This window comes from Lagenorhynchus albirostris, chromosome 6 (assembly GCF_949774975.1).
Source record: "Lagenorhynchus albirostris chromosome 6, mLagAlb1.1, whole genome shotgun sequence".
Lineage (NCBI taxonomy): Eukaryota > Metazoa > Chordata > Mammalia > Artiodactyla > Delphinidae > Lagenorhynchus > Lagenorhynchus albirostris.
Window position 1 is genome coordinate 2,866,604 of NC_083100.1, and position 27,842 is coordinate 2,894,445.

Genomic DNA, 27,842 nt, shown 5'->3' on the forward strand with positions numbered 1-27,842 from the left:
TGGATCTTTATTTAGCAGGTGTCCACCCTGCAGGAGGGTCTGGAGCTGGAGCCATTGCCAGCGCTGCCCCCGAGCCCGGCCCTGGCAGCTCCGACTTTATATTTTCCTGATCATCCCTCCCTGTGACAGCCTCAAGTCAGCTGGCTGGGAGGACCCTCTGTTCCATCCCACATCTTGTCTGAGCCGTCCAAGCTCTGCGGGCACGTAGGAACACCACAAGAGAGCCCTATCCCAACGGGTCTGTCTGCAGGGAGGCGGCGGCCCGTAGGAGATTCCTGAAACCTCTCCCCAGCACACTGCCTGCTGGGACCACGGCACGGCTGCAAGACACCTCTCCCCTAAAGCCCCTTGGTGTCCCTCCCTGACCCGGAGAATTCGGGAGTCTGGTCTCTTGCCCGTCGAATCCCGTTCTCTCCAACCTCCAGCTCCTCTGCCACTTCACAGGTGGGGAAAGGGGACGGACGAGGGGAAGGGGCATGGCCCAAGGTCACCAGAAGGAACCAAGGCAGGACCCGAGGAGGGCAGACAGAGGCTCAGGAGGCGACCAGAGCCACCGGCACCAGAAGCACTGAGAGAAGGGACACCCAGGTGACTCTGGAAGGAGGACCAAGGGGAAACCCGGGCTGGAATCACAGGTGCCTGAAGGAAGACCAGGCAGAAGGGCGCGGGCCGAGATGGCAAGTCATCCAACTTCGGGGCCGACTGGGGGACTGACTTTCGGGCCAGCGGTGAGAAGGGCTCTGAAGCTGATTCCCGCCAGGGGGCAGACCAGGGTGGCAACTAGCACGCTGAGGATCCGCCGGCCTGCCCTCAAGGCTCACCTGGCCACCAGGTGGGCGAAAGGAAAAGAGGAGAGGACCAAAACCACACCGGAAGCCCCACTGGTAGGAAGGCAGGCTGCCAGCCCATCTCACTCCCCGAAGCTGAACATCTCAGCTTCTTTCTCCTTCCAGAAGGCGAAGCTCCGGTCGATGTAGCCACAGATGTCCTCGCTGTTGAAGCTGCCCCGCTGGGGGCCGGACCCCAGCCTCTGTGCCGCGGGCCCGGGGCCGCCGCTGGGGCCGGCATGGGGCAGGGGCCGGAGCGGGGTCAGGCCCGACTTGCGGCCGGGCTCTGCGCCCCAGGGGTGACTGCGGCTGGAGCCGAAAAAGCGGGCTTTGATGTCCTCGAAGCCGTCGGTCCAGGCACGGCGGCCGGCAGCCACCTCGTCCGTCACGGCCTTGTGGAAGGCGCGCGCGGCCTCCCAGCCGTGGGCACCCAGGTGCTCGAAGACCTCGAAGCAGAGCAGGTGGCGCATCTTGCGCTCCTCAGCCGACAGGTCGCACTCCAGGAGCTGGAAGTAGCCCAGCATGAAGAGGTCCAGCGTGAGGCTGCCGTAGGGCACCGGCGCCCCGTCCACGTGGGGCAGGAACTGCTCGGGGGACAGGGGGCCGTGGGGCCGCCGGCTCAGCCGCCGCTGCCGGGCGGGCACGTGGGCCAGGATGGACTTCCAGTCGCCCAGCAGGTGGGCGATGACGCGGCGCTGCTGCCACAGGCGGCCCAGCCGCCGGCTCTCGCTGGACGGCGGGGAGGGCAGCTGAGGGCCCCCGGCCGCCTCCCGCTGCCGCGGCTCCACGCGCCGGGCCTCCAGGGTCCTGCAGGCCACCGTCTTCAGGGCCGGCGTGTAGGCCGACTTCTTCCAGTGGCTGAGGAAGAGCATGACGATGCGCTCCTTGCGGAGGCTGGCCAGGTCGGGGCCAGGCACAGCTCCCGCCTCCGATGGGGCCTCCTCGCAGCTGATGCCCGAGTCGCTGGCCTCCTCCGCGTCGCCCGGCCCCGGCTCCCCTGCGATCGGGCCGCCGCGGGGCTGCAAGGGGGAGGGCCAGCAGCCTCTCAGGCACGGCCCCGGCTGGGGCCCCAGCTCACAGGGGCCAGGGCTCGGGGTGCAGGGCCGGCCGGGGGCTGACTCGAAGTTGCCACGAAGTGTCCGCACCGACACCCCACACTCCTGGATCTCGCGCTGGGCCTCGCTCCTCGGAGGGCTGGCTGGGGCCTCCCTGGGGGCCTCCAGTGGGGGCCGCTCCTCGCCTGGCACCAGCCCGTTCACGCCCTTCAGCAGCAGCGACAGGCTGCGCACCAGCCGGGAGACGTGGCTGCACCAGAAGGGCAGGGGCTGCGCGCCGGGTGTGGCCTGCGGAGCCCCCGCGGAGCCCTCGGGCTCGACCTCGGGGCTGGGGCCCTCCTCGCCCTCCAGCCCGGGCGCGCGGGGCAGGAAGTGGCTGTTGACAGTGATGCTGACCAGGGGCGCAGGCAGCAGGGCCTGCAGCTCGGCCGCCAGCCGGCCCAGCTCGCTCTCGTACTCCTGGCAGCGGCGCCGCAGCTGCAGGTCTGCGATCTGCTTCTCCAGGTACACCAGGTCGTCCTCGGTCAGCAGCTCCCCGAAGGGGCCCAGGATGGCCTGGTGAGTCTGCGAGTACCGCCAGGCCGCCTGCTCTGTGGCGCCCGTGCTCCCGCCGTCGTCCTGGGCACAGGGAGGGCAGCTCAGCGGGGCCACAGCCCACATGGCGAGTTCCTGCTGGACACAAGCTCCCCTGGGAACCCCAGCCCAGCCGCTGGACACCCGCTGGCCACTGCCTGGACTCCGAGGGCAAACGAGGTGAGCGGCCAGCCCTGTTCCCAAGTCTGAGGGTCAGGGCAGTCACCCACCCTGGAGGGCCCAGTCTTCCCCTCAGAAGGGGTAAGGGTGCCTCTGCTCTGCCACCCGCATGTCCTCCTCAACTCCTCAATGTTGATTTCAAAGACTCTCTCTCCTCAGAGCCCCCCAATCCCTCCACAGAGTCTTCTGCGGTTGGACGGCAGCCCTAAGGATGGGCGGCCTCAACAGCTCTGCTCTCCGTTCTTGCAGCACGTGGCCAACTTCACCCAAAACACCACCCCTCGGGGCTTCCCCTGGCACCAGGATACAGCTGTGCCCCCAGCGCTCACAGTTTGCGGGGGAGACCGACACAGAGAGACTCCGAGCCGGGCTCCCTCTGGGTGCAGCTCTGTGCCCACCTGATTACTTCTCCGAGACCCCTGATGGAGGCCCTGCATCTGCCCCATTTCACAGGTGAGGGGACCGAGTTGCCACCTGGTTGCCAAGAGGCCCGGGATTGTCTGGTGCCAGGTGGCACTCTGCACAAGTAAGTTCTGATTCCTTGTCCCAGGAGGCCCGGGGAGGGGAGCAGGTGCTGCAGGGATGGGGGGGAGCTGCTGTCCTGGGCAGTGTCCGGCCCACAAGGGTCGGGCACGGGAACTCGCAGCCTACGGCCAGGCTGTGACTGGGCCAATCCCTTCCCCCTTCAGTCTGTCCTTCCTGTTTCCCGGAGTTCTTCCGCATACCCTTGGCCCTGCCCCAGGGTCAGATTCCAAAGGGCTTCCGGGCTGTGGCAGGAGGCCCCACCCACCCCTGCCTGGCTCCACCCTCAACCCCATGGGTGTCCATCGCGGACTTCGAGGACAGGCTGGGCCATTAGACCAGCGCCACCCAACACTTCTGAGATGAGGGGATGGCATGCCGAAACCTGCAGTGGCCATTAGCCACCTGGGGCTACGGAAGTGAAATGTGGCTAATGCAGCTAACTGAGGGGCAGGGGGGTTATTTTTATTTCATTTTAATTCATTTAAATAGCCACATATGGCTGGCATTATTGTATTGACAGGCAGCTCTAGACCAAGGGTGCAGAACACATCATTCAGACAAAATTGTATCCCTCCAGGATAAGACTCTACAACAACGGTCCACATGGTAGCCAGAGGGAGCCTGTTGAAATCCAAGTCAGATCACAGCCCTTCCCTGCTCAGATTCTCAACGGTTCCGCCAAGGTGATATCTGCCTGACCCCTCTCCCACCTCACCTCTGCCCACCCTTGGGCCAGCCCATCCGTGCCTCAGGACCTTTGCACTTGCTGTTCCCTCTGCTCCCAATCACTTGTCCCACATTCCCATAGGGCTCCCCTCTCACTTGCTTCTGGCGCCTGCTCAAGGCCACTCCCCAGAGAGGCTGCCCCTGACCACCCGGGCGGAGGAGCCCCCTCCCCTTTTCACTGCTTCGCTTCTCTCCTTAGCACTTGGAACCACCTTCAGCGCAGTTGCCCAGTCACCCCGCCTTCCCTGCTGGAATATAAGCGCCAGGGGGCGGGGCTGGTCTCCTTCATTGCTGAGAACAGAGCTTGGCACACGGTGGGCACGGGATACAATCGTTAGATCCAAGAACATGTGGGGACCACATCATTAGAGATGAAGGGTTACAGGTGAAGGGACACAGCCCTCTGATCTGGTTCAGCTTCATGGTCTGGCAGAAGAGGAAGCTGAGGCCACAGAGTGACACGCAGTGGCGTTCCGGGTCTCAGGACTCGAGGTGTGTGCTCAGGGACCCCACCTTCCACGTCCACCAGCCAGTACAAAGCCTCCTGCTCTCGCCTCCGCCCTCTACGCTCTGGTCCCACCCGGGCCCCGCCCACCTCCCACCACGCCACGCCCCTCACCCCATCCGGCCCTGCCCTCCAAGCCGGGCCCCGCCCCCTTTCGGGCCCCGCCCCCACCCTCGTCCCCGCCGGGCCCCACCTGGACCTCTGGCGCTGGAGCTGCGCCCAGGCGAGCCTGCAGCTTCCGCACCATCACCTGCCGCTTCCACTCGGGGATGGGCCGGCCGCGCTCATCCCGCGTGGGCACCAGCCCGTCGAGGTCGCCCGCGGGCAACCCATCCAGCTGCAGCGCGACCAGGCTGTCCGGGGCGCCCCCCGCTGCCGTCTCCGTCACCTGTGTGGACAGGCAGGTCGTTCAAGGCCCCTATGGGCCTCTGGTCCGGGAGGGAGCGGAGGGGAGGACCGACCTGGGCAAGCGCAGCTGAGGGAGGAGGGGCGGTGGAGGCTGACCAGGTAGGGCAGGGGAGCTGACCACTGACAGCACCCCCAGCCTGTCTAAGTGTGAGTCTTCTGAGGGCAGGGACCCCGCTGTGCCCTGTGGGACCCAGGCACGTGTTGGGAGGCTTGCTGGCTGAGAGAGGCAATCAGAGATACCGCCCAGGGCACGCCATGTGGATGCGCAAACTCGTTTGGGGAACAGTTGCATAGACAAGTTTGGTGGCCAATTCTGGACTGCAGGACTTGTCAGAGCCTTTAATGTGCTGTGTGCACTGTAACTCTACAAGGGGGCAGCACGATGCAGCACTTCCCAAACTCAAAAAGAGCATCTCAGGGGCTGAGAGTTCCCAAGACCCATTCAGGGAAAGGCTGGCTGCATTTAAAAGGGGCTGGTGCCCAGAAAGAGAAGGAGTGGGCCGCTGGGAGCCCCCCGAGGAGGAGAGCAGTGGGCGCCAGGCCCACCCTTCCCATGGACTGATGCTTCCCTGTACCGTGACAGCAGCATCTGTCAGGATGAGGGGCTTGGGCCACTGGAACCCCCTGGAATCAGAGAGGTGTCCCTCGTCTACTATGATGGGGAGACAGGTTGCTTCTGGCCTTGGAATCTCCATCTCCTCAGATGCCAGCCAGTCACCCCAGGGGCCTCCTGGAGGAAAGGGCCTGGCTGCCCCAGGAGTGACCTGGCTGGGGCCCACATAGGAGAACACGGTGAGAAGCCAGCCGGGCTTTGGCTGGGGTGCCTTGGGAGACAGGGATACGGCGGGGGTTCTCACCATAGGGACGGCTGTGGCACCGGTGGTGACCCTCGGGGGTGCTGTGCGGGTCACGTGCTCCCTCGGAAGAGGCTGGTCAGGCTGGCCGGGCCAGGCTGGGCTGAGAGACGCTGCCACTGGAAGGAAGGGGCAGCTGGAGTCAGAGAGGTCGGGGGATGGGGAGCAGAGGACCCCGGACCTGGGGCAGGACCGGCCTTCCTGAAGGACCACTGGACTTGGAGCCAAAGGCCCAAGCAGCTCCCTGCCAAGTGCCCTGGGACCTGGGCAAACTCATTCATCCCTGGCATTCCAGAGGTGTCCTTGGAGCCCCCTCCAAGCCCTGCCGGTTGGGGAGCCTGCATTCCACCCACCTTATCCCATCCCATGGCCTGTCCCCCCCTCCCCAGCCTCTCCTGTAGCCTAGAAGGAGCTAGAAAGGGCATAGGGTTCCGTGGTCTGGGGATCTAATGCAGCCCCATCAGACCACAAACCTGTCCTTTCACCGCTCTTCCCTCCACTAAACACACACGCACGCACACACGCACGCATACACACACGCACACGCACGCACGCACCCCTATGTGTGACTGTATAACTACAGCCCATTCCATGAAGCACGCTGACCTTCCCTGCACATGGGGCCTGCTGACATTCTTCATGCTATTCCATTGTCGTTTCATTTTCATAAGTGCTGTCACGGTTCCCTAACGGGTGGTGACCGCTCCCCCGCCCCCTGCTGGAATCTCAGGGAACAGCAGCAGACTCGGAGGCCCCTTCAGACACAGCCTCTGATTTCCCTCTGCACAGGCTGAGGCCCAGAGAAGGGAGGAGGCTGCCCGAGATCTCAGCGGCAGGAGAGTCAGGCCGCGGGGGCTTCAGGGCTCACAGAGAGACGCCCGAGGGCTGGGCAGGAGGCTGTTTAATTGTGGTTGTGGAGTTTGTCCTCACTTGAAAAAGGCAACAGGGCAATAAAGGAATCCTGGAAGAGCGGGGGTGCTGGCTCACCGGAAGGGGTGGCCCCGGCCCTGTCCTCAGTGTCCTGCGTGCCCTGCTGCCGAGGCTTCTGCTCCCCACCTCCCCCCGGCCCCTTCGAAGGACCTCGGAGGTGAGGCCGGAAAGGCCCGCTCCCAGCACGCACAGCCCAGGCCAGCCCTCCCTGGAGACGTGTACGCACCGGCGGGATCCCCGACACCTGGGCCCCCTCTTCTTCCGTCCTCCAGGGAGTGCCTTGCAGCCGACAGCGGAGGAGGGGGGAACGGCGGCGGCGGCGGGGGCGCCATCAGGAGTGGCACCTGGGGGCAGACAGGCCTGGTCACTGGGAGGCCCAGGTGGGGGTGGGAGGCATCCAGCAGGCTAGCCCTGGCCTGGTCTCCCTGGGGCTGGGGCTGTGCATCTGAACGGAGCTCAGAGAGGTAAGTTTGCGGGAGTGAGGGGTAGCGCCCCTAGAGGTTCTGTCCACCCCTCCACACTGGTGAGCAGCGCTCCCCAAACATACCCACGCACTTGTCTGAGAGCTGCCACCCCTCGGTGAACCCCTCATCTCAAGGCCCGGCTCCCTGTGGAGGCAGCTTAACTCAGCGGCTCTGGGCTCTGGGTCAGGGTCTGGTGTCCCCCTCGTGCTCACTCACCACTCCTTGGCCTTACAAGAGACACGTGCACACTTGCACACACACACCCTCCCTGACTGTCCCCTGACTGTGCTGAGACACACTGCCTGGACCTGCCCCCTCTCTCAGCCCTGGGCATAGGGGAAACCACAACGAACTTGCAACTCTTCTCAGCCCCGTAAACAGTGCGGCCGTGTGACCGCGCCTCAGAGCAGAGGCGCTGTGCCCAGGACCCACCATGCAGTGTCTAGGCCACTCTCCCAAGGGCCACCCGGAGACAGAGACCACCAACATTGGTCCCCGGCAGCCTGGGGTCAGGGAGGTCCATCAGCCCCAGTCTGGGGCTGCAGGGGCACCCGCATTTCAACCCCATGTCTGCCCCGGGTCTGGGGCGAGGCACAGACCTGGCCTTGACCATCTCCCCTGCCCCCAAGCGCTGACTGGTGGGCAGCCGGAAAGAATCCTCGACCTGGAGGTGCCACTGCCCCCTGCATCGCCCCAGCTGAGGCCTGCAAGGTCTCAGCTTTTGCATCTGGCCAATGGGAGCCAAGAGTCGAGACTGGAGCACGCAGGCTGCTGTGAGGCCGCAGGTGGTGCGTCCCTCCCCAGGTGGCAGAGAAGTTCTCCGGGAGGACGCTGAGCTGTCCTCCAAGGACTCCAGAGCCGGGCTTGCTGCCTTTTGGTTTAAAGCTGAACGTCAGAAGGCTGGCCGGCCGTCTTTCAGATGACGTGGCTCCCGGCTGAGCCAGGATGGCCTGAGAGCACATGGCCACCCCAGATCGGGTCCCCAGCAGGGAGGGCCACTCACGGCGGTCTCCCTGGGCACCCACCACTGGCTGTCAGACCAAAGCTCCTCGCCCCGCTCCCTCAAGTGGGTAGCTGCGGCGGAAGGTGGCCTCAGGGCTGCCAGGCGGGGCAGAGGGGCTGGTGCCAGCCTGCCGCCCCCAGGCGGGACACGTGGTTTGGCGCCGGTGTCACGCATGGGTGGCTCGTGCTGCAGCTCTGTTGGAGGTTCTCCAGTCTCTGTCTTGAAATTCTTAATCAGTTGTTAACAAGAAGCCCACGTTTTCATTTTGCACTGAGCCCTGCACGTGATGTAGCTGGAGCTGCAGGGCCAAGTCCCCCGGCCACGCTGAGTGTCCCCTGGCTCACCTGTAGGTGGGCCCTGTCCCTCCCGTGGGCAAGGAGGCACAGGCGTTAGGTGGCCTCCCCAGCCTGGGGGATTCCCGTCAGAAGAATCCCCGCCTCTGCAGCCACTGCCTCGGGCCCCTCAGTCGCATTCCCATCCAGGACCCTCGGCCAGGCGGAGCCACGGGGAGGGGACACAGCCCGACCCCTTATCTGCCACCGCCCTGCACCTCATACCTCACTCTGCAGGGATCTGTACCAGAGAGCCCAGGAGCCCTGGTCTGACAGGGCGGGGAGTGTCCGCCAGGCCCCAGCCGGGAGGACCTTCAGAAGCAGGTGCTGGGCTGTGAGCACAGGAAGCTGTGGCTGTCCTGGACCGTCGGGGGCTGTCGCAGCTGCCGCCCCCAGGAGCTGGAGGTGTCGCATTAATATTTGAAGGCTGAGGTGTCAGGTGGCCCGGCGGGCTTGGGCTGGGTGTGGGATCCCTTACCACTGTGCCTTAACCCTCCGCAGCGCAGGGGCCGGGGGAGCGGACCCTCGGGAGAGGTGGGGGAGACCTGAGATCCCTGGTCACGCAAGAAGGGACCACCCGGATGACTCCCGCAGTACAGCCCTCCAGGCACAGATGGGGAAACCAAGACTCAGAGAGGCAAGGGGCTTTCTCAAGGGCCCGCAGCTGGGACGGGGCAGAGCTAGACCAGAATCTTACTTGAGACCCCCCTCTTTGCTCCTTCCAGGACTGAGAGCCCCTCGAACCGCTGCTCCTTTCGTCCAGGGGCATCAGCAGTGGAGGAAGAGGCAGGCGGGTGGGGTCTCTTGCGCCCCTACCGAGGATGCAAAGCCCTGGCCGCGCTTCACCCGCTCTTCCTCTGGGCTGCCTTTGCACGGGAGGGACCCAAAAGGAGGAGCAGGCTGCTCGCCGACTGCTACAGAACACGGGCCTTCCCAGGCTCAGGGGTCCCCCCGTGACACAAGTGTGTGCGCGCAGCAGCCGTCTGGGCCCGTATCGGTCACACTGGGACTTGGAGGCGGGAGGGGATCCGACCAAACACGACGCTTTCTCCCTGCCGTGTGTCTCCGACCTAGGAATCCCCTGTCTTCTTCCAGCGTCCGCAAGGCAGGAGCCCGTTGGCCTAGGAACTTCATGCAGGGTCGAGTCGGACCCCAGACGCCACGGCTGGCGCTGACAGTCTGATGGGCAGAGCAGGGCTGAGTCCCAGGTGGGCCCCGGGCCCCTGCACAACCAGGACAGGGCTGTGAGGCTGCCGCAGTCTCCCCTGCTCCCTGCCCCTGCCTGGGAGCCCGCAGCCCCTCCCCGCAATTGAATCTGCTCTGGGGTTGAGCGGCAAGGGCTTCCCAGTCCCTGCAGAGTGAAGGGCTCAGCTGGGGTGGCTGGGGCCCTGTCATTCCGGGGAAGATGGAAGAGGCAGGAAGTTGGTCCAGGGCCCAGGGGGATGGACTTGGCGCCAGTACAGTACCCACAGCCTGGGAGACCTCATGCCACCTGGTCCCTGAGGCTGGAGTCTGCTCCCACCCTCACCAAGGAGAAGCCTTGCGGAGTCACTCAGCGTCCCCCAGGCCTGAGTTTCTCTGCCTTTGCTGGGAAGAGGAGGGGTGACTGAGAGCCCCGGGCAGGGCCTGGCACACGTGGCACTCAGACCTCTTTGCTGCTGTTAGCACGGTGTCTTGATGATCTCTGAATTTCAGCAGGGACGGGGGTCGGCTGTGGTGTTTCCCAGGTGACAGGAGTATCCACATCCCCGTGTCCCTCATTCAGGCCCTGGACACTAACCGAATCTACGCGGACCCGAGGGAGTGGCAGATGTTGGGTCCCGACATTTGGGATTCTGACAGCTGGGCATGTGCTGCCCCCAAAGGGGGCTGTTGCCCTAAGGTTGGCGGTCAGCTGGCCCTGGGCTGGTGCCCTTCCCATGGCCTGGTGTCTCCTTTTCTGTGTTTTTGATGAGATTTGAGCAGCGCCATGCCTGCCATGCATTATGTATCGAGGACAGCTGTGGCGAGCCGGGTTACAGGCCTGTAATGCCACCCGGGCCGAGAAAATCATGACCCACAGATGGGCGACGGCTGAGATTCGGTTACTGGCTGCACGGCCAGGCCCCGCCCCTCCCTGGGGGAGGAGACTGCTCAGGGGAGTCCCTTGCCCTCTCTGGGCCTCAGTTTCCCCATCTGTAGAAGGAAGGGGTCCTAGGGCCCTTCTGGACCAGGGGAGGGAAATTAGCACCCGCCGTGTGCTCAAGGCACACGTCTACCGGCCAGCAAGCCTCCTAGTTACATTACACAGATGAGAACATCGAGGCTCACAGACGCTCAGAACTGGGGTGCCACCCGGCCGGGAAGACTCACTCCAGCTCTGGTGAGCGCTGAGTGCCGGGCTGGGGGCAAGCTGAAGGGCTAGGCTCCCCCTCCTGGGCCGCTACTCCTCACTGTTGCTGCCGTCCAGCGTCTCACTCTAACCTGGCCCTGCAGCCAGGAGCCCAGCTGCCCGGCCCACTCCTTGGGGGTCAGAGAGGCCCAAGCCGTCACTGTGCAGAGGGGTACCCCAGGCCCAGGGGGTGGCAAGGCTTGGTCAAGGTCGAGGTGGTGTGGTCGAGGCAGGGCCTGGCCTTCCCGAGCCTCGCGGAGGCCCCGCAATGGGCAGCCGGTGAACCCAGGCCCGGCGAAGCCTCCCAGGAAGGGGGCGCCTCCCACAGGGCAGGTCTCGGTTCCCCGTCCAGCCATGCCCCCCAAGGCTGCCTCTCTTGGGATCCACGGCTCCCTGGGGGCAGAGGCACGCGGCCGTGTGGAGAGGAAAAAGATGACTTTCAGCACCTCCTCTGAGCCCGACACAGGGAGAGGCCACGCGGGCGACCTCCGGATATCGTGTTTCCATCAATACTGCATCAGGCGCACAGCTGACAGCCTGCCGTCTGCGGGGCCGGGACTGCCGGTGAGGCGGGGGCTGGCGGGGAGCAGTGGATCTCAGGGAGGTGGCCCAGCCTGCCCACTCTCCACCACCGCAGGCAGGGCACGTGGACGGGCTGGACGCCGTGGGCCGGAAGGCCGGGAGAGGAGGCTACACAGACAGGCCAGCCCGGCTTGGGGAGTCCTGAGCAGAGGGGATGCTGCCTTGTGTCCTGTGGCGACACCAAGGAGGCCACCAGGACCAGGCGAAACCACAGGAAGCCTGACATGGGCTGGTCCCCAAAACCCTGGGGGCTCAGGAGAGCGCCCAGAGCCTCCACCCCCTAGGAGAGCTGGGCACAGTGGCCAGGAGGGGCTGGCAGATGTGCCAGGGCCTGGGGATGGAGAGCAGGGGGCAGAGACCCTGCTTGGACAGAAGGCTCAGCCGTGGGCACCGCCATGTGGGCTGGGGACAAGCAGGGGACCCCAGCCAGAGGCCGGGCGGCACCTGCTCCCTGGCAGCCGAGCAGCTGCCCACCCCCCCCTCCAGGCCGGCCCCAGGGCCCGCACAGAGGCTGGGGGCCCAGGCGGCCAGGGCGTCCCTGGCCGTTGGACTGCAGAGCTCTGTCCGCTACACCAGGAACCCACTGAGTTCCCGCAACTTCTGGAACCCAAGCCAGAACGACAACCCTTATCATACAATAGCCAACCGAAGGGTTAGTGAATAATCAGTACATTGATTACTGCAAGCAGTGAGTATAGTCCTGCTTCTGAAACTACGACACCAGGACAAACCAGGACTCCCAACTCGTGTGCCCCGAAGCACCCCTGGCCTTTGACCCAAGGCCTCCTGGGTGTGGCTTTCAGGCAGTGGAGACAAGAGGCTCTCAGTGGTGGTCGGGTGAGGACCAGGCCACTGGCCCGGGGCCGGTGACGGCAGCTCAGCCTCAGCTGGTCACGGATGCTCCGGGGGGGCGCCCCGAGGGAAAAGGAGGCACGGCAGCCACGGGTGAGACCCGGCGTGGGGGGCGCCTCGCCCCTCTGGGCCTTGGTGCTCTCACCTGAAGGCAGGGCCAGGCGATCCCAGGGACGCCTTCCGAAGGGGCGGCCGCTACAGAAAACTGCGGCACGATCTGTATTCGCCGCCCGGGGCCTGGAGTCAGGGGTGGAGGCCGGGCGGGAGGGCACTGGCCCTACGCTTCCCCACCGCACACCCGCCCGGCCACCCTCACCTGTCCACTTGCTCACCCGCCTGCCCACTGCTCCACTCATTCGGCACACACGCGTGGCCCGTCACGTGCTGGGGGCTGGGACCCACGAGGCCCTTGCCCTTGCGGACCGAGGCCCGGCGAGGTCACGTGCCCAGGTGGGAGGGCGGGACGAGACTCTCCCCTTCCGGGCTGCACGGGGCTGGCCCGCCTCACTGGGTCACCTCACCCAGGGCCCAGGGCCCTGCTCCCACCCCCGGGGTGTCTTCAGCCTGACACAGCATCACCCAACAGCAGCCCTGGCCGGAAGCATGGATCCCAGGTCCTAAGTGTGGTTACTGCGGCCCAGGTGGAGGGCAGACCTCGGCCGAGGTCCAGCCACAGCCCAGCCCTGGTCCCGGCTGTCACGGCCCCGGTCGCAGCCCTGGTGCCGGCACCGGCTCAGGCGCGGCCAGGCCCTTTCACGTGACAATGACACTGCGTAAGCAGACGGCTCCCCAGCTACCCGGCCGTCAGCGCGGCAGGGGTCTGTCACCCGGCCCGGGGTGGGGGGTGGGGGGCGGGACCGCGAAGCTTACCGGCCGGGTGCTGTCGCGGAGGTACTGGGCGCAGTCGCGGTGGCCGTGGTACTCCGCCAGGTCTGCGGCCGTGTAGCCGTCCTCGTCCCGCAGGGCGGGGTCCACGCGGTGGGAGAGCAGGGTCTGGCAGCACTGTGGGGAGGGCACACCCGTGGCCGCACTGCCAGCCCCCCCACCCAGCCCCGAGCTGGGGCACCGAGGCCGTTCAGTCCGGGGCACGGCCTGAACCCGTGCCCGGACCCAGGCCGCCCTGCCCGCGGGCACCGGCATGCCCCTGTCCCGGGTGGGAACCCCAGGCGCTCGCGCTCAGGAGCTCGCCAAGGGCCCAGCTGGTCAGTCAGCGACCCAGCCGGATCCTAGCCAGGTAGCCTGACCCCGACTCTCCCCTTGTAGCCCTTGCCTCGGGTTCAGATACGGAGCCGGGTTCCATTTTTACAGCGACCTTTGGAGGCGTGTGTCATTTTCACACGAAGAAACCGGGGTGCAGGAGGCTAAACACCGTGGCTCCACCCCAGGACTCCGGGCCTGTGCCCTGCCCACCTCACCCTGCCCACTCCTTGGCCTCCGGTCAGGCCTGGCACTCGATGAGCCCCTCTTCTTGGCCCCAAGCCTAGGCGAGCTCTGGGGGCTCCCACCCTCACCCTCTGCGTCTCTATGTCTGAGCGCACGGCTCCACCAGCCACACGCATGCTCCCTCCTCGCTCAAGCCGGGCCTGGGCCCCCTTGTCTCCCTCCTGACTGGTCCTCTGGGCTCGTGTGATGGGAGCTGGGAGGAGAGGAAGGCCTGGAGGCCCAGAAGCTGGGAGGAGAGGGGAGGATGGAGGAGAACAAAACGAGAGGAGATCCGGGTCTGTGAAGGGCCCTTTGTGAAGGAGGATGCGATGGGGTGCGGGGGGAGGATACAGGGCGCTGCAGGAGCCGGCCGTGCGTCCAGAGCGTGTGTGGGGGGGGTCACAGCGGAAACGCAGTGGAGCAGGGGCCACCGGAGTGTCAGGCCTGGCCCCAGATGGGCGGGGACGGCAGCCCGGGGGAGGGAGGGGGGAGGAGAGAACTTTCCCCCCGAATGACAGCGATTACTGCTGGCAAACAATGGTGACCCATTTGTGAGCAGAGGGTGGGTGGTTACAGATGACCAAGAGTTAGGTCTGGAAATCCGTGAGGTAGCCGTACCAGCGGCAAAAACAGGTGGGCAGACGGACCCGCGTCAAGGAGTAGAGAACCAGGCAGGTACCACCAGTCCACTCTCCAGAGTCAACGTACGAAATGGACTAAATGTGAAAGGCACCCTCCTAGAACATTACAGGCAACAAGGAAGTGAGGGCTTGTCAGACCAAGCTCAGGACACAAGGAAAATCCCGAGGGATAAGCCCACCACTCAGAACAGCTTTCGCCCTAAGAGCAGGCTGACTCAGAAGAAATGGCTGTAACCAGAGCAGCTGTGTCACAGGCTCACGAGACTAGGGAGACCAGCAACAGCTCAGGGTCCACCACAGGCTGGGCCTCCGCCCTCAGAGGAAAGGTGAAGCAGGAGCCAGCCCGCCCTCTGCTTCCCGTCACGCAGGTGCTCCAGGAATCTCAAGCCGGATTGTGGACTAATATGATCCACGTGTGCCTGTCAGCCAGAAGCAAGTAAGATGTCACCTGAGGCCCTAAATAATGATGTGCAGCATCGAGTCAAACAAAACCAGCAGCACAAGGAAATAAGATACCAGAAACGAGAACCAGAGGACCCAACACACAAAGAAACAGACCCACAAAGTCCTGAGAAATAGCAGACCGTAACACAGCTGTGTTCACTGCTTTCAAGGAAGTAAAAACCAAGCTTGAAAATTTAGGCGTGGAATTGTAAATTCTAAAAAGCGGCACAGATTTTAAACCATCAACAAAATGAAAAGACAACCTACGGAATGGGAGAAAATACTTGCAAACAATGTGACTGACCAGGGGTGAATATCCAAAATATACAAAACAGCTCATACAACTCAATATCAAAAACAACCCAATCAAAACATGGGCAGAAGGGACTTCCTTGGTGGCGCAGTGGTTAAGACTCTGCACTCCCAATGCAGGGGGCCCGGGTTCGATATCTGGTCAGGGAACTAGATGCCACATACTGCAACTAAGAGTTCACATGCCACAACTAAGGAGCCCTCCAGCCACAACTAAGGAGACCACCTGCTGCAACTAAGACCTGGCGCAACGAAAAAAAAAAAAAAAAAGAGCAGAAGACCTAAATAGCCATTTCTCCAAAGAAGACACACAGATGGGCAACAGGCACATGCAAAGATGCTCAACACCACTAATTATTAGAGGAATGCAGATGAAACCCACAATCACCTCACACCTGTCAGAATGGCCATCATCAAAGTCTACAAACAACAAATGCTGGAGAGGGTGTGGAGAAAAGGGAACCCTCCTGCACTATTGGTGGGGAAGTAAACTGATACAGCCACTATGGAGAACAGTATGGAGGTTCCTTAAAAAACTAAAAATAGAACTACCATACGACCCAGCAATCCCACTCCTGGGCATATATCTGGAAAAATGAAAACTCTAATTTGAAAAGATACTATCACTTTGAATTACTGGTTTCCTCATTAATTAATGAATTAAATAAAAATGTTTGACACAGGCTCATCTTATAGTTGAATGAAAGTCATGATTACCAGCACTTTTAAAAATTATCCTTTAACCTGTGGAATCATTGCAAATTCACGGTTAAAAATCAGACAGGTGGAGACGCAAACGTCAGGTTCAGCATTGCCATTGGTGATGTCATTTGCTCAAATAGTGAATAAGTTTGGGTAAAGTGCTAAATAAAACAAAAGTCTATCTTCCCTCAATATATACAGTCGGACCATCCTTGGAAAACTCTTATGTATATTAAAACGATGAAGAAACATTGGTGTATGTGTACGTATATTTGAATTTAGGTTCTAAGCTTAGATAATTACACGTACTTGAGTTAGGTTCGAAGCTCAGATAACTATGAACAGGTTTTCTACCTACATACCTGCCCGATTCATTGGGAACTTGCTTGGGGCACAAGACCCTTCCTCACTGTGCAGGACTGTTCTGGAAGAGCGGGCTAGCCGGCCTCCCCCACAAGAGCACCCCAATCGTTGTAACAACAGAAACAGCCCTGAAATTTCCCAAGCCGACCCCTCATCCACTGCAGATATTCTCTGGCTCTCGAATCCTTGGTCACATGCTAAGCAAGTGCTCAATAACTCTTTGTTGAATGAGTGTCTGCATGAAGGAAAGCGTGGACATGAATCGTCGACCATTAAAGACTCTAAAAAATTACCCAGCACAGAAAGTCGACAGAGGCAATCGTCTGCTCGGAACGCCTTTTTGGGGACTCACGATACTCAATAAAAATTCTCTCTTGAATTAGCAGCAATGTTAAGCTAGGCAGAGAACTACAACGAGTTTTAACTGCATATCTAAACCTTGAAGGGACCTCGTTTACACCTGTCTTCTGCTGTTGCCTCTTCAACCTCATCAGCAAAGCCCCAGACGACACCCCATCTTATGGCAACTTCCCGGTCCACAGCGAGCCCTCCTCCAAACAGCAAGGAAATCATATGCCCTCTTCTCGGGATCCCACAGCAGCTCCCAGATGGCTCCTTACACAATATTAAAACTAGTTCAAGGTCTTCCACCACTGACCTCTCACTACAAGCCCCAGCATCTACTCTCCACTCTGTCCTAGCACCCTGAGCGCTTATAACCCTCTCTCCCTTGCTAGAAATCCTACTCCTTCCGACATTCACTGCTTTAAGAATGACCGTCTTCCAATAAACTCTGTGTCAGTAACGCAAAAAGAAAAGAACGACCATCTCTATGAACTCTTTCTAGATTCGCTCAGCTAACGCTACTCACATAGATGGTTCTCAAATTTGACATATGTCAGAGTCACCCGGGGAGCTTTAAGAAGTCCTGATACGTGGGCTCCCTAGGACCAATTAAATCAGAATCTCTGGGGTAGGTGGAGCTCAGGTATTAGAATATTTTAAACCTGTTCTGGAGAGTTGTAGTGTGCAGCCACCTTTGAGATCCATTACACCAGTGCTATCTACCACACTTAAAATCCTAAGCAAAATGTCAGCAAATTAAATTCACCTATGTATAAAAGAGATCGTTTTTCATGACCAAATTGAGTTTACTCCAAGAATGCAAGGTTGGTTTAACATTTTAGAGAGTCAGCAGAGTAGAAAGCAAGGTCTTGAAGAGACAGTTGCACACCCATGTTCACTGCAGCATTATTCACAATAGCCCAAAGGTGGAACCCAAATGTCCACCGATGGATGAATGGATAAAGATAACGTGGCATAACATACCGTGGAATATTATTCAGCCTTATAAAAGAAAGAAAGCCTGATACATGCCACAACATGAATGAACCTTGAGGACATTATGCTAAGTGAAATAAGGCAGTCACAAAAAGATAAATACTGTATGATTCCACTTGTATGAGGTCCCTAGGGTAATCAAGCTCATAGAGACAGAAAGGAGAATGGTGGTTGTCAGGGGCTGGGGAAGTGGGGATGGGGAGTTGTTGCTTAATGGGTACAGACTTTCCGTTTTGCAAGATAAAAGTTCTGGAGATGTGTTGTAAAACAATGTGCATATATTTACCCTTCTGCACTGTACACTTAGAAATGTTTAAGACGGTCAATTTTATGTGATGTATTTTTTACTCAATTAAAAAACCAAGTAATCAGTGTGATTTGTGACATAAGAAAGACTGAGATACAGCAAAACAAAACACATACTAAACTCTCAGCATCCCCCACTGGGGGTGCGAAGGCACGAGCTCATCATTCTGAAGTTTTGTTTTGAAAGGGTAGGGGGGGAACTGTCACAGTTCAGGGGAGCCTAAGGAGACAAGACGATGAAATGTCACGTGGTGTCATGGAAGGGATCCTGGAACAGGAAAAGTACATCAGGTGAAAAGTAAGGAAACCTGAATGAAGTATGGACTTCGGTTAATAATACTGTATCAATTTTGGTACATTAATTGTGACAAACGTACCATGCTAATGTAAATTGTTAATAATAGGGGGAAATGGATGTGAACTCTGGGAGAGCTGTCTGTACTAGTGTCTCAATTTTTCTACAAATCTAAAACTCTTCCAAATTATTCTAAAATAGAATTTATTGGGGCTTCCCTGGTGGCGCAGTGGTTGAGAGTCCGCCTGCCGATGCAGGGGACACGGGTTCGTGCCCCGGTCCGGGAAGATCCCACATGCTGCGGAGTGGCTGGGCCCGAGCCATGGCCGCTGAGCCTGTGCATCCGGAGCCTGTGCTCCGCAACGGGAGAGGCCACAACAGTGAGAGGTCCGCACACCGCAAAAAAATAAAAAATAAAATAAAATAGAATTTATTTTAAAACGGGGTGTGGCGTGGGGTGGGAATGAAGCATTATCCTATATTTCCTGGATGAATATATTTCTGGAATTGCTAACAGATTAAGACCCAACACACAAATCAATAATGTGTGGACTTTGCTTCGCTCCTGATTACAGCACAAGCAGGGAAATGGATATTAGATGGCTACTAGACAGACTGGATATTAGATGATATTAAAAAATTATTGGGGGCTTCCCTGGTGGCACAGTAGTTAGGAATCCGCCTGTCAATGCAGGGGACACGGGTTCGAGCCATGGTCCGGGAAGATCCCACATACCGCGGAGCAACTAAGCCCATGTGCCACAACTACTGGCCCTGCTGCACTCTAGAGCCCGCAAGCCACAACTACTGAGCCCACATGCTGCAACTACTGAAGCCCACGTGCCTAGAGCCCGTGCTCCACAACAAGAGAAGCCACCGCAGTGAGAAGCCCGCGCACCGCAACGAAGAATATCCCCCTCTCGCCGCAACTAGAGAAAGCCCGTGCGCAGCAACGAAGACCCAACGCAGGCCAAAAAATTTAATTAATTAATTAATTTTTAAAAGTAGTCTAAAAAAAAATAAATAAAAGAAATGATCATGAATTATTTTTAGGCTTGATAATGGTTTGAGGCTGTGATAAGAAACAAAGGGAGTCTTCGCCTCCTGGAGAAGAGTCCACTGAAGTATTTATGGAGAAAAAGATGTGCCTTCTCTGACTTGCTGTTAAATAATAGTGCGGTGGAGGGAGTGGCCAAGAGAGGCCAATGAGCTGAGGCAGGAGGCTCTGCTCTTGTGTGTTTAGAGTTTCCGTAACAGATTGAAGAGGAAAGCAGCTCTCAGCCTTGAGGCCTGAGCTATTTTATGTTCGCATTAAGGGAGGGTGGGAGGTGGTGGTCTCTTGGCTTATCGGGCGAGCTTCTCGGGCTCCTATAGACTATTTCACTTGAAAAACATGCTGCTGCTTAAAAATAGAGTTTTTAGAGCGCTGCTCCAGCCACCCTCCCGATTACGGAGCCGGAGGCTGGGAGACGGGCGGCTGCCTGAGCCTCGCTGCAACGGCTCAGGGCTCTTCAGGCCACCAACCGCCTGCGGGGACCGCCCTCCCCGCCTCCCACCCTGTCACCTGCTCAGCTTCTTCTCTCGTGTCCAGGACAAAAGGGATGACTGTAGGGGTAACTGCAGGCTCTTCCTCTTCTCTGAGGACTGCCCTGGCCTGGACTGAGGTTCACGCCTGCCCTTCCCCTCCCTCTAGATAGGGGCGGATTGGGGGCATTGAGCCAGGGAGGGCTGAGTGGTGGCTTGCAGGGGTGAGAGGAGGGGGGCTGGGGTGGAGGGGTGGAGGGGTGGAGGGGTGGTGGGGTGGAGGGTGGAGGGGTGGAGGGGTGGTGGGGTGGAGGGTGGAGGGGTGGAGGGGTGGTGGGGTGGAGGGGTGGAGGGGGGCTGGAGTGGAGGGGTGGAGGGGTGGAGGGTGGAGGGGTGGAGGGGTGGAGGGGTGGAGGGGTGGAGGGGTGGTGGGGTGGAGGGGGGCTGGGGTGGAGGGGTGGAGGGTGGAGGGGGGCTGGGGTGGAGGGGTGGAGGGTGGAGGGGGGCTGGGGTGGAGGCGTGGAGGGGTGGAGGGGTGGAGGGGTGGAGGGGTGGAGGGGTGGAGGGGGTGGGGTAGAGGGGTGGTGGGGTGGAGGGGGGCTGGGGTGGAGGGGTGGTGGGGTGGAGGGGTGGTGGGGTGGAGGGGTGGAGGGGTGGAGGGGTGGAGGGGTGGAGGGGTAGAGGGGTGGAGGGGTGGAGGGGTGGAGGGTGGAGAGCAGGAGGGACCCCAGGACTCCTGAGAGTCAGAGGCAGACAATTTCAGCAGCGCTGCCAGGAGCTGGACTGGGCCTCTTTCTGATTCTTCAGAAGGACCCTGCGCCTTCCCATGACTCTTGGTGGCCGCCCTGTGCTGCATTACACAACGCTGCTCAGGCTGGGCCCCAGGGACACTTTGGGTTCCAGCTGGAAACAGCTGTCCAGAATGTAGGCCCAAAGGGGATACCCGGTTGCACCTCAGTAAAGCCCTCCCCCGGGACTGGCCTTTCCTGGGCCAGGAGCACGTTGCTCACGACGGCAGATGCAGCAGGCATCCCCGGGCACTGTGGGAATGACACGGGAAAGCCCGGGAGCCGTCCTGGGATGAGCTGACTCACTTTGGAGCCCTGCTGGGTGGGGCAGTGGAAGAGTCAGCCTGTGCGCTCCCCTCAGATGCAGCCCTGCCTTTACAGGAGGTCAGTGGGCAGGTGATGCCAGTGCGGGGCCAGTGGCTGACGGCCAGGTCTATTCCCAGCGTTGGACCGTAAATATTTGAACACCGTCCCTGCCTACTCTGGATTTCTGGATGCTGTTTCCTGGGAACTGGGCCACAGGAGCCCCCAAGGTCTATCTGGATCATAGCGAACCCGCCAGGGCTCTGCTCCCAGGCTGCTCACATCAGGGGGCCAGCAGCTAAAAGGCCCTCCGGGGAGGACCGGCAGGAAGACCGCTCCCTGAGCGGGAAGCTGGGGAGTCTCTGTGCGAAGGGAGGGGCCGAGCGCACGGATTTTGTTCCCCGCTGGGTCAGAGTCTGGATCCTGGGCAAGTGACGGGCCCTCTGAGCCTCAGTTTACCTGTCTGTAAAAGGGGACTAATCACATCTATTCTACAGGGCTGTGGTGAGGGTTAAATGACTTATTCATAGGAAGCCTTCCAGGACTGCTGGCTCTCGGAGGCCCCCCAGCCCCACCGCGCACCCTCCCCCGGCCCCTGCCTCACCTCCATTTGCCCGCTCTCCGCTGCGTCATGGAGAGGGGTCCCACCCCAGGAGTCTCTCATGACGGGGGCACCCATCAGCAGGAGCCGGTCTAGAATGGGCGTGTGGCCGCCTCGAGCGGCAAAGTGGAGGACGGTGGCCCCCTCGTTATCCCGCGCCGTCAGGCCGATGTCCGTGAAGGTGACCTGAGGGACGAGGAGGGGGGATCGGCCAGCTGAGGCTGGACGGGGGTGACCACTCCTACCTCGGGGCAGGAAGCCCTGGGACAGAGCTGGCTCCTCTTGGCGCGTCCCGGGCAGCATGGGAGGAAGTGAGCTCGGTGATTTTGCTGGGAGACTCCACGGTCCCCAAATCTGCCCCAGCCCTGACCGTAAGCTGAACACCCCCAGGGGCTGGTTTCACACATCAAATAAAGAAACGCCTTTGGGCGGCACCTAAGGGACAGTAAGCAGATGTTTGCTGATGAAGGGAGGGAGGGAGGGAGAGAAAGGACATCCTGGCACCAGACCTGTTTGTACCCTATCACATCTCCAGCACGAAGATGCAGGGGTGCTGGGAGGCGGGTCCTGAGCAGCCTTCCTCATGGTGGACCCAAGCCTGGTCACCCTGCGGCTTGGGCCCCGTCCTGCTGGCAGCCACATGAGTGACTTCCGGCCGGCCCTCCTCACGGGCCCTAAGCTGCCCCTCTGTGAGGGCACCAGTGGGCTCTGGTCCATGGCACCCAGCCAGGCCCGTGGGCACGCAATGGACTGCGTGCACCGGGGCAGCCATGTGACAGTGAGACGTCAAGGGCTCTTCTTCTGTCTTCCTGATAGAAGGGGCTGGTGGATGTGGCGTCACCCCCTTTTCTCCCTCTTCCTGCCTTGAATGCGGCCAACTCTCACCATGAGGGAGAGGCTGGGAGAACAGCAGAGATGTGACCCAGTGTCAACGGCCTCTACGTGGGAGGGACAACCTTTCAGTGGCTCAGTGCACTGCTCACTGCAGCCAAACGTGTCTGTTAGAAAAAGGCCAGTGAGCCGGGAACAGAGACCCTCCCCTCGGCCAGCTCCCCGAAGGGAGGGGGCGCCCAGCGCTGAGTGGGTGAGCCAGGCTGGACGCCGCCCCCTCCCCTCTCGGTCCACCCTGCAGGAGGCGGGGCTGGGGAGTCACATCTGGAAAAGCCTTTCTGGCCCTGGGACCCCGTGGCCCCAGCTGTTTCTCGCGGGATGAGCCCCTGTGGGGCTCCACGGGGCTCGGTGGACATTCTTCCCTCCTGCCCACCCTCCCCCTGCTCCTGCACCCCCGCTGCTCCGAGCTGCTTCTCCTCGCCCTGCACAGCCCACTGGCTCACTCCCACACCGTGTGCTGAGCACCTGCTGCGATTGTGGCCCTGCGGCCAGAGATGACCAGGACTCAGGCTCCCGCAGGGCGAGGAGTCCAGGTCTGGGGACAGGCACATTTCTGGGAGGCCAAGATCTGAACTACAGTGAGGGGACATAAGGACAACTCCACCCAGCGGCCCGGGCGGGGCCGAAGACGGGAAAGTTAGTGCCGCAGGAGCTGCAGAGCTTTCTCCTGTGAGAGGAGCTGGCCGTGTAGGAGGGGCTGCAGCAAGGGGGCCTGGGAGGGGACGCAGCCTGTACGAAGGTGCGGCTGCCTGAGGGGCTGAGGCCAGCCTGGGAGATCCAGCAGCGAAGGGAGGCTGGAGGCAACTGCTGGCGGCCTCTGAGGCCAAGGTGAGTGGCTGGAGGCCAGATTCCTTCCCTCCTTCACTCACTCATCAAACATCTCTGGAGCCCTTACTATGTGCCAGGCACAGGGAATGCAGCAGCAGGGCTGCGCCACTGCTTCCTGGAGCAGCTGGAACTTACAGCCTGGGGTGGGAACAGATAACCACCAAGATGAAGGCAAACACAACGTTCATCAGTGTTGGTGCAGGACAGACAGCAGCAGAGCAGGACAGGGAGCTGGGCCAGGTGGCTGCCATCCTACACAGGTGGACAGGGGATGCAGTGGGGGGGAGGCACACCTGGGGAGCTGTCACCAGGCAGAAGGTGCAGCACGTGCAAAGGCCCTGGGGCAGGGAGGCCGGCCTGCTGGAGGGAGGGCTGGAAAAGCAGGCCCCATGAGAAGGGAGGAAGGTTTTGAGTGAGGAAGGGCTCTCCCTTCTCCACCAGTGACCTGCGTGACCTTCAGAGATGCCAGCAGACCCTGGCGCTCCCAGCTCGCAGCCCTTCAGCGGCTCCCCAGTGCCCCAGGAAAGAGCCCAGGTCCTCCCGGGGCCTTGGTCTGCCTTTCCGCCTCACGCCACCCCACGGGCTCTCCCAACTGTGACTGAGCTGGGCCCCCGCTCCTCCAGGAACCACCCCCTGCCCAGCCACCTCCTGCCCAGCCTCAGTTCTGCCCCTCCCCGGGGAGACCTCTCCACTCTGAGACTTGGCCGGGTCTCTGTAATGGACCCTCAGAGCTCCCAGGCCAGGTTTTTGGTGGTGGAGCCAGGAAGTCCTCAGCCCTGGAAGAAGTGTTGGCGGAAGGCATCCTCCCCAAGCTGGGTCACTCTGTGCTCCTTCTGGAAAGAGGTCCGGGTAACCCTTCCACGGGTCCAGCGGGCAAGAGGGGAGGGGTCTGGCCCTGGGCTCCAAATGGCCAGGGCCAGGCACTGCCTGTACCAGAGACGGAGCAGCTGGACGCCACCGACGCTGAGGGCTCCTGGGGGAGGGGCAGGAGAGCCCCCAGGGGGCCCCGCACGCGCCCACGTCCTGCAGGGGCTGACTTTCAGTCCGCAGCCACCCCCAGTCAAAGCTGTGGGCTCCGGGCTGCACCGGGGGGCCGAGACTGGGCCTGGCATGTGGGTGCTCTGAGCCATGGGCCGGCCCATCTGCTCCCCCAACCACCGTGTGGGTCCTCGGACTTCCTGCGGGCAAACTGAGACCCAGTTTGGGTGTGCTGCGCCCACCCCAGCCGGGAGCCACTCGCTCGAAGGCGGTTCTGCAAGCGAGTTGCCAGCTTTCCCGGCCCTCCCCTGCCCGCGCCCCCGGCGGCCCCTTACCAGCCAGACGACGAGCGAGTAGTGGCCGCGGGCAGCGGCGGCGTGCAGGGCGCTCATGCCGTCGAGGGCGCGCAGGTGTACGTCGGCGCCGCAGTCCTTCACCAGGAACTGGGCCAGGTGCAGGTGGCCCTCCTGGCAGGCCAGGTAGAGCGGGGAGGCGCCGCTGCGCGTCCGCCGGTTCACGCCGCTATGGGGGAGGGCGGGGTTCAGAGGGCGCTCGGCCCCGGGGGTCGCGGGGAGCCGCTCCAGCCAAGGGCCCAGATCGGGGAGGGGCGTCCCGGCACCTGGCTGAGCTGTTGCGGCCACCCCGCTTCCCGGCTGAGGTGAGGGGCCCAGCCGGCCACCTGTAGCGTTGCACAGGTTGCGCACGGCGCAAGGGCACGGGATCGGGGCGGGGGTGAGGTGGGCACGGGCCGCCGGAATCCAGCTTCCCCTCCCCCACGCCCCTCCCCATCAAGATGTGCGCGCCGCCAGGGGTTGGCCGGCAGAGGGCGCTTCTTAGGGGGTGACTAGCCCAGCAGGGCCTGCAGTGGACGGGTCAGGGAACCTCCAGAGCTGGGGGCCTGCTCTGTACAAGGGGCCAGTGAGCAGGGCAGTAGCCCTTCTGTGGTGCCCAGCCCTGGCATCCGAATTCCAGGCCCCCATGTGGATGGACTGGGGCAGGGTCATCAGATTTCCTGCATCCGGCTTTGCCTCTATGGTGCTGCACGCCCAGGGGAGTTCTTGGTCCCCAGGGCAGCCCCTCCCCACACCGGACCCATGCCCTGTTGACAAAGACTTCACCTCTAGGTCCTGTGGTCGGTGCCGGTGGGAATGTGGGCCCTGGGGCAGGGGACCTTCCCGTGTGCTTGTGTGTGCTTTAATGTGAAATCTTCCACTTTTCAAATGACAGAAACTGCTTCTAAAACTGCCGGTCTAAGAGACGCTCTGTGGCCGGCCGGGCCCGGGGCAGCTGGTGTGGATGCTCTGGGGAAGATCCGCAGAGGCGAGTCCCGAAGGCCTTTGCCGAGGGGTCGGGATGGGAAGGCCCAGGGACAGGAACACTGTTCCACAGTGAGGTGTCCGGCCTCGTCCAGGAGCAACCGTGGGGTGGCCAGGACAGCCAGCCGGCCAACAAGAGGCCCCGCAGAGGAGAAGGCGTGTGGTTACAGAGGCAGGCGGGTTTGGGGGACAAAGGCCAGGTCAGGTGTGGGGCGGACATGGAGTCCCACCCTCAGCCAGGGCAGTAGCCCTGAGAACAGACGGTGGGGGGCAGGCCACGTGCACGGCACCCTAGATGGCCCGTTGTGTGCCCAGGGTATCTTTCGTGGGGCGCAAGGGCCACAGCGGTGCCCACGATAGGGAAGGGGAGTCCCGCTGCCCGCTGCCCCCGCCTTGCCATCCACCAACTCCAGGCGGTGGGACAGGGGTTCACAGTGTCAGGAACGGACAGTGTGGAGGGAGAATTCAGGCCGACCTGAAGGGGCCCCCAAGTCCACTGCACAGCCTCTGCTCCCTTCGGGTGGCTTGAGGGGGCCACCTTCCCAGCCAGGGGAAGCCGGGCCCTGAGACGCCCCCAGGCAGGGCCGGGAGCTGCCTGAGCATATAGAGCGCCTCCTGCTCTGACTGCTGTAGCAGCTTCCTCGCCGTTCTCACTGCCCCCTCCACGCTCCGAGCCTCACCCCGAGCGCTCTCCGCCCGCGCCTTGGCCACAGACTTGTCCCTCCACACTCCCCTCCCCCAAGGCCCGCCTCCAAGGCGGCAGCCCCTCCTCCTCCGCCGCCTCGGTGCGGCCGCCTCGGTGCGGCCTCCCCAGCACCTGCACCCCCCGGACTGCCCAACAGGCGCCGCTGCGGCTCCTCACCTGCCGTGGGCGGCCGTCAGGAGCTTCAGGCAGGTCAGGTCCCCGCTGACGGCGGCGTGGTGCAGCGGCAAGGCCCCCTCCAGCGTCTCCAGCGTGGCTGCGTGGCCCTCTCGCAGCAGCCACTCCACCAGCACCGGGTGTCCGAAGCGGGCGGCCAGGTGCAGCGGGGAGACGCCCGAGGAGTCTCGGTCCTACGGAGGCACGGACGGGGCGGTGAGCGGGCGGCGGGCCCGGACCCAGCCCTGCCCGGCAGCACCGGTGCGGCCAGGGCCAGCCGCCCGGCACCACAGCGCCCGGGACCCCGGCGGAGAGCTTCCGCCCCGCCCCTCCGTCCGGCGTGCTCCATCGCGGGGCGTGCGGAGGGAGGTCTCTGGGACTGAGAGGTCGGCGGCAGGGCCAGGATCAAGTCCAGGCTTTCTGGGTCCAAGTCCCTGAGCCTGAGCATCCGAGCTCCCTCCCCTTCTCTGCTCGCAGTCAGAGCGGCTTCCGCTCGCCCCGCTGCGCCCGCGCCGGCCGGTGGCCTGCCCCGTGTCCAGGGCTGCGGCGTCTCTGGGCCTCTGCCCCACCCCCACTGAGCGCCCACCCGCCGGCCCCCGAGTCCTCTTGCCGGGGACCCTATCCACCGTGGGCCTCTGGCAGACCTGGGCGTTCTCCCAGGCACAGAGGTGGCCCCGCTCCCGCCCCCGGGGTTGTGCGAAGAGCCGCTGAGGATGAGGACGGCGGCCTGGAGGCTGTTGGGACGCTCAGGCTGTGACCGCCGAGTCCTCCCCGTCCCGGACCGAGCGGGTCACGGTGATGCCTACCCCCCGACTCCGGCCTCTGGGAGGACGTCCTTACACCGTCAGAGCTGGCTCACCGACCTCCCGTGGTCCTTCACCCCCACACGGAGCACCCACCGGGCGGCAGGAGAAGGGAGAGGCGGGCCCTGAGACTCTTCTCTTCACATCAAGGTTCTCGTCCCACTGCCCCCCACAGCTGCGCCTGTGCTGTCACCCACCGGGGCCCCCGGGCGTCCAGGCCGGTGCCCACAGCTCCCGAGCCCCAGTGCCCACCTTGCTTCTCTTCGTAAGGACCCTTTTCTAGACCCTTCGGAAACAGGCCCACGGATCAGGCCTGATAAGGGCTCCGTGAGATCGCCACTGGCAAGGCCGGGCGCCCCTGGGTGGGACGTGGGGAGGAAGAACAAGGATGGCCACTCTGTGCTGGGCGCTGGGGGACGCGAGGGGGTTTAGGAGGTGCCCACTTTGGGGGCGGAGGGATGTTGGGCAGAGACAGACGCCATTGACTGTGCCGTGGGGCCCGCGTGGTGACTCCCCGAGAGGAACAGCCCAGGGCCGAGGTGCCCAGGGGAGGCCGAGGGCTCCGGATCCGGCCCTTGGCTCATGCCTCCCTGCATCCCCATGGACACGGGTCCCCCCGCGGCCACCGTGCCCGCTCAGCTCACCTGCAGACCGCAGCCCCCTTCGCGCACCAGCCAGCACATTTCGGCCAGGCTACCGGTGGCGGCGGCGTCATGCACCGGTGTGGCCCCGTTATGGGCCCGCTGGTTGCCGGGTAGCTGGGCCCGCTGAACCAGGAACTTGACGCAGGCCAGGTGGCCGGCCCGGGTGGCGTGGTGCACCAGGCCAGCCCCCAGGGCGTCGGTGACCCCCGGGCCCAGGGCACCCGCCTCCAGCAGCCGCTCCAGGGTGGCCAGGTCCCCATCCTTGGCGGCCGCGAGCGCCCGCTGCTCCTCCAT

At 62.2% G+C, this 27,842-nt stretch overlaps 1 protein-coding gene across 1 annotated transcript; it reads right to left on the reverse strand.

The window, feature by feature from the left end:
• Positions 1–270: 270 nt before the first annotated feature.
• Positions 271–27,842, reverse strand: ESPNL (espin like). The gene is made up of 9 exons (XM_060151209.1): positions 27,549–27,842; positions 26,105–26,295; positions 24,262–24,448; positions 21,233–21,415; positions 13,058–13,189; positions 6,810–6,927; positions 5,657–5,766; positions 4,585–4,779; positions 271–2,500 (listed from the first exon to the last, which is right to left on the reverse strand). Exons 1-9 carry the CDS (start codon positions 27,840–27,842, stop codon positions 911–913), a joined length of 3,000 nt encoding a protein of 999 aa, XP_060007192.1. The 3' UTR covers positions 271–910.

Excerpts from the sequence above, each read along its gene's own strand:
- ESPNL (XM_060151209.1), bottom strand. The coding sequence starts at position 27,842 with ATGGAGGAGCAGCGGGCGCTCGCGGCCGCCAAGGATGGGGACCTGGCC. Across the intron at positions 26,296-27,548 it reads AAGGGGGCTGCGGTCTGCAG|GACCGAGACTCCTCGGGCGT; the intron begins GTGAGCTGAGCG and ends GTGCCTCCGTAG. Across the intron at positions 24,449-26,104 it reads CTGACGGCCGCCCACGGCAG|CGGCGTGAACCGGCGGACGC; the intron begins GTGAGGAGCCGC and ends CCTCCCCCATAG.